Source organism: Formica exsecta, unplaced genomic scaffold (assembly GCF_003651465.1).
Source record: "Formica exsecta isolate Colony F162 unplaced genomic scaffold, ASM365146v1 scaffold8, whole genome shotgun sequence".
NCBI classification, from domain to species: domain Eukaryota; kingdom Metazoa; phylum Arthropoda; class Insecta; order Hymenoptera; family Formicidae; genus Formica; species Formica exsecta.
Window position 1 is genome coordinate 103,663 of NW_021853569.1, and position 8,778 is coordinate 112,440.

Genomic DNA, 8,778 nt, shown 5'->3' on the forward strand with positions numbered 1-8,778 from the left:
GGGGGGGGGGGCAGGAATTTCGAACAGGGGCGCCAGCAACGCTGACACGGAGGAATCGACATAACAACCGCAGCATCCCTCGTAAATTTTTACAACGCCGTTCACAATGTACAAACCTGGTCAGAAAAGAATCCAACCTCTCCTCGGTCCCCTCCCTCCTTTCTTTTCTTTCTTTTTCTCTCTCTTTCTTTTTCATTCTCATTCTCACTCAGCTTTCCGAGTATCACGAAAACACGTCGGTGTCAAGGCGTTGAGATCGCAAGGAAAGAAGGGAGCGACCGAAAAAGGAGAATGAAGTGGCGAGCATTGATAGAGAAAGGGAGAGAGAGAGAAAGAGAGAGAGAGAGAGAGAGAGAGGAACGGAGTGGCGAACTTGAGCGGAGAGACGGGATCGGAGCGCGCAAGAGAGCAGGAGAGATAAAGAAAGAGAAAAAAAGATGAAAAAAAAAGAGAAAGAGAGACAGAAGCACACTGTTGTCGCATCATATCGCTCTCGCGAGTATACGGGGTCAGAGGAAAAGAGGGACAAACATACCGCGAGTAGAGTGGCAGCGGCGAAGCACGAGAGAAAGAAAGATGAAAAAAAAAAGAGAAAGAGAGACAGAAGCACACTGTTGTCGCATCATATCGCTCTCGCGAGTATACGGGGTCAGAGGAAAAGAGGGACAAACATACCGCGAGTAGAGTGGCAGCGGCGAAGCACGGGGAGAAAGAGCGGATGACTGGTAGCGGAGGCTGCGGAAAAGGCGAGGGGACAAGGGGAGAGGGAGGGAGGGAGGCAAAGCGGGAACCGCGGGGAGACTCATGGTTCACCTGTCGTCATGGCAACGCCGCTTCGCCGCTCACTTGTTACTCCATCGGCATAGCTCGGCCCTCGGCGGCGGTCCTCTCGCAGCCTCCGCAGGAATACGAACGCGAGTCACGATCCATCGCGTGGGACAGAGAGCGAGACGACGCCTCTCCACTCCGGGGCGAGCGTTCCGCGCTTGGCGCGATCTCTCCTGCCTGTGTTTGAGGATCGCGGCGAATTCTCTCCTTTTCTGACGGCAAGGGCGAAAAAAATAAAGTTGCGCGAGAGGCACGATATATACCCTCTCTTGCGTTTCACCACTACAATATGCACTGTAGATATTATCACACATACAGAACACACACTCCACGAGATGTATATATTATGTGTGTACGTGTATATACAGATTTATATATACTCTCGTCCTTCTCTCTCGAACCCCGTTGTTCCCTCGTTTACCCGCGCGAAGAAACGTAGAATTTAAACGTATCACAGAAAAGCGGAGGCGCGGGGAAGAAGCGAACAACATTCACCCTCTCCTTCCTTCGATTCGTTTTACTCGCTTGTCCTCCCGCCACGTACTTAAGCCGAAGTCATTCTTCTATTTTAAGCTCCACACTTGCCTCGTTCGCGTCGTATCCTCTATCTCTCCCTCCTCCTGGTACCGCGAACCAGTCGTATGTACGAAGAGATATTCACACACTCACCCACATACGGATCCGCGCGCAAGATCGCTCGCGAGTTCTCGCGCTACACATGAGAAGAGAGAAAGAGCGCCAGCGACTTCTCCTCTTCTCATTATCCACTTACTAGGTACGAGCGCGACAATCTGTTTGCTATGCAAATCACGTCTGACCGGTGCTGACGTAGACCGGCGGCGTCGGCGGCGGCGACAACGAAGGCGAGTGACAGCTCCGGATCGACTCCGTGTCGACGGCGAGTATCTCTCGCTAATGCACTCGGCCGCGCGCGGTTAGTCATTGCCCGTTGTCGAGTCCGTCGACGAGCGACATACGTAGAAAAGTGTAATCGGCCACCGCGCAGCGCGATTCCACAGGATCTCCTTACCCCCACCGTGAGCACGACACGAGCAAACTGCACACCGTCACACCGCGACTACCGCGTGGTCTCCACCACTACCATTACACACCGCGACTATCATCGTCGGCGATCGCGGTAACTTCGAGCGTGTTGTGTCGTGTCGTGTCGGTGCGTAAACGCACCGCGGCGAGAAACTCCGACCGCGAATTCCCCCGACAGCGGCCTCACTCGTCCGGTGACGTCATTGGCGCCTAAACGCCAAGTCGTCGCGAGTGGCGACGGGGTTCCCCGCGCGTCTCTCCTCCCCCGAGTGAGATCGGTAGCGGCTTCCCTCCGGTCGATCTATCGTATCGACACGATGCAGCGACCTCGTTATTGCCGATCGTATTTTGTCGGCGAAACCGGGACTGTATATAGTATTGGAGTTTATTCGACCGACAATACGACGCGTTGACGTTTCATCGGTTTGCCAACCAATACTATCGACGATCGACGATAGCTTCTTTCGATCACCTTGCCTTGTGATTTTTACAAGTAAACGTTATTTTCTCTTCGTTTCCGTGCAACGATGATCGCTAAAAATTCTTCCTTGGCTGTCCTCGTGGCCGCTCGTACTCGCCGCGTTGTAACTCGCTCCATTCATTAATTGGTGGAGGAGACGAATGTTGACTTGATCCAGGTTCCAAAATTTCTCATTGATCTTTCGCGCTGGTTGACACCTCCGGCATATCTTGCATCGAGTGTGACATTCACGAATTCACTCCCGCTTCGCAATTTCTTCGGTATACCGATTTCTTCTTACTAAAACAATCGACCACACTGCGTTTTTCAATTTTACGACTTTCCCTCGTGAAACGACAGATATCCGAAGTCACGCTTTCCCGCTTCCGATCGCGCCTCGATCGCGATCGATCGAGATTCTCTTCGCGAAATCTTTTCGTTCTCGAAATTTCGCAATCACGCACCTTTCGCACTTTCCACACTCACATCGCTTCTCTAAATCGTGCTCGATATCCGCGCGCAAAGCTTCCTCGCTTCTTTCCCCTTCCGATTTCAGGTCACTCCCGGCGGCGTCGTCTTCGGTCGAGATCTCTCGCTCTCGCCCGAGAGTTAAAGAATAATCCACGCGCGTACGATTTTTCACGCGATGATCGCCGTTCTTTTTAACGCTTCTTTCTTTGTCTTTCCACGCGGGTTTCTCCACTCACGCGCGTCGTTATCAACAAGTGATTCCCCACAAACGCGAGACAGTCGACGCACCATACGATCCACGGTGTCGCGTTGCGGTGTCGCACGCCGCACGACGCTACGCACCTCCTCACGGCGTTGTTATTGTTGCGTAACTGGCGGGTCCCGTGTAGCTGGCTGGCTCTCCGGCCGTGCCACGAGACAGAGCGTATGGAGTAGGGGCGAGGAGAGAGGAGAGGGGAGGATTGGAGAGGGCCGAGGAGCGGGGTAGCCCCGTGGGTGAGCCAGTGGGCGAATACGCAATGAGAGAGAGAGAGAGAGAGAGTATGTGTGCGAGCGGTGCGCCGTCTGGCGTAGCTGGCGACAGTCTACTGCCTTCCGAGAACACCACGAGGCGATTCCGTGTATCGAACGCGCACCGAGGGACGTCGACGATGGTGATGAGAGAGGAGAGAGGAGAGGGGAGATCGGCGCGCGATCCTGGTAGGGAGAGCGTGAGGGACGAAGGGACGACGGGGCGAGCAACATGAGAAAGCCCGAGCGACCCCGAAAGCGAGAGGGAGAGAGAAGGAAGATGAAGTAGAGTGAGAGAAACGGAGCGGGAGAACTCATCGTCAGACACGAGGCTCTCCTCAGGGACGCAGATATGTCCGCGCATTCTCTTACGTTTGCGGAGAGAGGAGAGAGGAGAGAGGAGAGGGGAGATCGGCGCGCGATCCTGGTAGGGAGAGCGTGAGGGAGCGTGAGGGACGAAGGGACGACGGGACGAGCAACATGAGAAAGCCCGAGCGACCCCGAAAGCGAGAGGGAGAGAGAAGGAAGATGAAGTAGAGTGAGAGAAACGGAGCGGGAGAACTCATCGTCAGACACGAGGCTCTCCTCAGGGACGCAGATATGTCCGCGCATTCTCTTACGTTTGCGTGCATCGCAGAAAGAGTGAGAGATAGGAGGGGGCAGAGAGAATCGGCTCGCTACACGTCATATTGAAAGACGATAATGAGGGTTTTAACCATGGCCTTGCTATCACCGACATTGCGCGTAAAATGGAAAATCTGCCGCGAAATTACGGTCGACGTGAGCGCTGAGACCCTGAGACTTACGTCAGATTTACGTTGTATTTCTTTCTTCTTTCTGTTGTCGTTCATCGCGGTCGACACACGGTCGAAGACGATCGAGCCGAGCGCTTGAATGAGCAATAACAACCCTCTGTAACGCGCGAGTCGTTAATCGAAATCGATTTTATTTCTTCAAATAGTCGGTTAGTCAAGAGTGTGTTTCGTTAAATTAGCGTTACACTGCTCTGTGAGGAACGAAAATAAATCAATCGAGCGTTATTTTTGAGAGAATGCTCTTTTTTTTCTGATTAATTCACGATTCTTCAGGTGCCTTCACCCAGGAACCACGTGTACATAAGCTAAATCCAACCTGTTTCCGCAGCGCGCGCCTTGCGGTGTAACATTACCTGTTTGTAAAATGTCTTTCCGCCTCCTTCCCTTGAAACTCCATTCAAAGAGAGTCGAGATTAGCGATCGCGGTCGATTTCCAATTTTAATCATCGCTAGATCCTCCACTCCGTGGCTAGCAATCAACATTGGTGGATTAGAACAAGAGAGAGAGAGAGAGAGAGAGAGAGAGAGAGAGAGAGAGAGAGCTTTTTAGAGATATTCAACTGTTTGGCGAGGGCACCCAAACAAATTCAAAACGAGAAAAACAGGGATCTTGGACAATTATCTGTCTTATCTATTCCGGATCGCCAACAGTCAAGAACACAGAGACAGAGTATCTTTTCTTCCCGTCTCTTCGCCGTCGTCTCGGTTATGTTTCATCATTCCCGCTTAAAGACTTTTACCGGGAAGAGATCCCACTGTTATCTCTGCCAGATACTTGTAATTTTCTCACACGTCTGCCAGTCCCGGAAGGATGGTTCACCTTCAGGGAATTGACCTCGGGTATTTTCTAAATCTTTCTTCGGAGAAAAATGTACTGAATGAAAAAAATTAATATAATTTTTGAGAATGGCTTTCTTCTAAGAATTTCTCTCTTTGTATCTTAGTTCTCTATTTTTTCAATACTCCACAGGGAATTTTCTAACAATGAGTCTTTAAATAATTTTGCCGTTGTAAATAGTTCTAGAAATATATAAGATTTTTTATATGGTCGCTTTTTGAACAGAAACTTTCGCTTATTCACAAATATGTATCCTTTATTTATAATATCTTGTCTGATCTTCGTCAAAAAAAAATGCATTAAGTACACTCACTAAATTTAGAATTAAATACTCTAGCTTGTAATTAAAGTATAACGTTGCTCGTATCTATGCGATTATGTCGGTTCTGCTCCGTCAGTGCCTCTAACGGTATTTATAATAATACGGTAGTCATAAAATTATTCGGTAGCATACTATCCGGCGATATCATCTGTGAATTTTCGTTCGATCTTCGTTGTAATTAACGGTTAATATGGTACACGATTTATCATTCAAGGACAATCACGCGGATAATTAACGATTTTATTGCACAGAGCACGAAAGAGCCTTCGTCACTCATTGCGAACGTTGGTCGATCGTATCTCGAAACACCGTCGTTCTCATGCTCACGCACAATTCCGATCGTGGGCGTTTAATTACGTAATATCGTGTATGCAACAAGTTACTTTCATTAATTGGACGTAGCAAGAAGACAGCAAGTATCAATATAAAATTAACCCATGTCCACTTTCACGCTTTTAGATATTCAGATAGCATAATATGTATTTACGATTAGTGATACAGACAAATTGAATTATGAAAAAACATGTGTGCACGTGTATTATTTAAGAAAAAATTATAATTGCCATTTTTTAGTAAAGTTCTCTTATTACACACGTATACAGGGTTTTGTTTATTTCTAACGTATTTATTTTGGAAAAATAACACACAGCTCGTGATACGATTTCGATTATATCTATATCTGCGTGTGCAATCGGAAGTATGAACGACAAACGAGATTTTGCGAATATCGAGGCAAAAGTAAAAAGCGGATCGAACGAAATTTTGTCGAAAGTGAGCTTGACCCGATTGCATTTTGTAGCTCGTTTCGATCGATTCCGCGGTGAGCCGCGTCACGGAATGGGCGTGACAGGTTAACGAAATGCCGGATATGCAATACAAATACAATCTGTATGAATTTATCGAGCCGTTATCGGAGCGTCAATCGGCCCGGCCGGTCTTTAGGGTGCAGCGGATTGCACCGATGCAAACGTCCCTTTCGAGCGTGGCCGGCCGACGTGATTATTATTGAGCGACAACAAAGGCGCTCTAATTGGCACTGGGAGCGCAACGCGTGCTCGTTCAGGAGGAGGAGGAGAAGGAGGAGGAAGAGGTTGTTATCGCCAGCTCGCGGTAATTAAGGCGAAAGAATACAAATTGCGGCGGTTGTGAGCGCTATTAAACGCGAGTTCGGCGCTCGCGGATTGGCTCGTTTCGGCGAAACATTCCGATGCGCTGCCGCTTTCTCGCCAGCGCGTTTTCGCGAAAGGCTTTTAACGAGCTTCATTCATGATATTGCCGATCCGATGATACGCGCGTAACAGTCGAAGCATTTATCTACCCGAGTTCGATAGTTCGGAAGCTGGTTGTCGATGCAATATTTATTATTAGGAATAGAGATAGAATAAAATTAAAATAGAAATGAATAAAATGATATTGAAAAAGTCCAACGGAATGCAATATTTTTAAATTATATGTGTCAGTTAGTCAGTTGCAAAACGAGAAGATTGTACACAGGAGAATTAATATACTCATTCTTTTGCAAAATTATATATAATATTTTGAGATATGAGTATGCTTTGACATTTATAATCTTTTTTATTATGCAAAACTGCAGAGATAGTTACTTTCCGGAGATTTTTATTTCATTATATATTTAGCTCGAAAAAAAGTAAATGCGTCAGAAAATTAAACTGCATACGTATGACCTATTCCGGTTACATTTTTACACTTTAACGTATGTACGAGCGTTTTTTTTTTGTGCTTTTTTTCGACCTTTCTATTTGCTACACGTTTTTCTAGCACACGTGATACTATAACACGAGGAACACGTATGATGATCTAATTTATTCAGACATAAAAAAATAGATATAGTATAGAATTTATTTATATAAAATAATAACTAGATCAAATTATATAAAATGTATGTATACATTATAAGATAAACTCAAGAAAGATTTTTTTGCCAACAAAATTTTTAGTTCGTTTCTTTCTCAGATTTTTCATGCAGTTAGTCAGTAGCGTTCATTCTCTCACTTGCTCGTCTACTGCCTGCACTCACAATCAGTTTGTTATCGATTTGCATCTCGAGGTATTCTTAAATTGAAATATTATTTGAAACTACTTTAAGAAGGATCTTTTATTATTCATTCCAATCATTTATAACACACAGACCATTGATATCTCGATTATTACTTTCTGTTTGGTAAATATATTATTTTTCGAAAAATCTTGCGGATAACTTTTGACTATGTGAAGGATAGAAAATTTTGGATTTGAACTCGTATCGAGTCACTTGGGGCTATTATTGTATCATGATATAGGCAATACGATATAGTATACAATAGTAAGAGAGAAGAAAGATTCCTGATCATTGTGACTGTCGGTCGCCGACGACGTACACAAGCCATCAGAAGTCTACAATGGCAAGCAAAGAAGCCGTCTCAGGCAGCAGGCGAGCGAGCGAACGGAACGGAGCGAATGAACGAGCGAACCAACAACCAGTCTGGATGTAAGAAAGTCCAGGCCTGTTCTCTGGCTGTCGGAGTTCCGTAGGAACCGGACTGTTGTTCGCCCGAGACGACGGGATTATTCCACGAACTGCCCCACCGCCACGCTTCGCCCTTGCTGCTCTCCTTTGCCGTTAGCGTGCCGTACCTTTCTCTTCCTTGTTCCTCCTAAAATACTTCCGTCCTGCTCTTTCTTTCTTCACGCTGCTCAACGTAAAATACTCCACGGGAGTACGAGAGCACACTAATACAATCGTACAATCTGTTTCGTCATGTGGTTATCACGTACACGCAGCCGTCACGAGAATGGTCGGTCGGTTGTACCTTTTCTATGTCTAGTATCGTAAGAGAAAATAAGAGAGAGAAGAGGGGAAAGGGAAAGTACATTTGCAGAATTTTGATTAACTCTTGTTTTCTTCTATGACTGTCATTCGTGTTTCTTGTATTTTAGTTTTATAATTTCTGTTTACCGACAAAGTTGAAAAATTTGTGTTAAATTTAACAGATATCACATATCCCAAACGGTCTACACAAATTTTTGTGTTAATTTAACATAATATGGATATCTTAAATGGTGACATTAATACTATATTAATATTTTAATACAAAATAAAAATGCAAATCTCAAAATAATTTGAAATAAATTTTGTGTAAAATCAACATAGTTTTAATGATAAAGTTAACTTGGAAAAATATTATTGACAGTTTGTAGTCACTGTCATCCTTATTGTAGAATAAAATCAATATTTTTCCTGTCACTAATAATACGGAACATATCTACTGTGTAAAATTAAAAAAAGATGCACATTGTGTTATTTTTACACTTTTTTTCAATTGTTTTAATAATTTAATACTTAAATTCAATTAACACAACAGCAATATGTTAAATTAACACATGAATGTATTAAATATTTAACACAACAATTTTAACCGGCATGCTTTTTAACAAGAAAACACAAATTTTCAAACTGTGGACGTATCCGTCAAACTTTCCGCTTTTGTTC

General features: G+C 45.2%; 1 protein-coding gene across 1 annotated transcript in view; it reads right to left on the reverse strand.

Annotated features, from left to right (window-relative positions):
- LOC115244123 overlaps positions 1 to 2,542 on the reverse strand; it is a 36,620-nt gene extending 34,078 nt beyond the window's left edge. The window contains 1 exon segment of the mRNA XM_029821518.1: positions 814 to 2,542. Coding sequence (XP_029677378.1) covers positions 814 to 823 — 10 coding nt within the window. The 5' untranslated portion in view covers positions 824 to 2,542.
- Between the last annotated feature and the right edge of the window lie 6,236 nt (positions 2,543 to 8,778).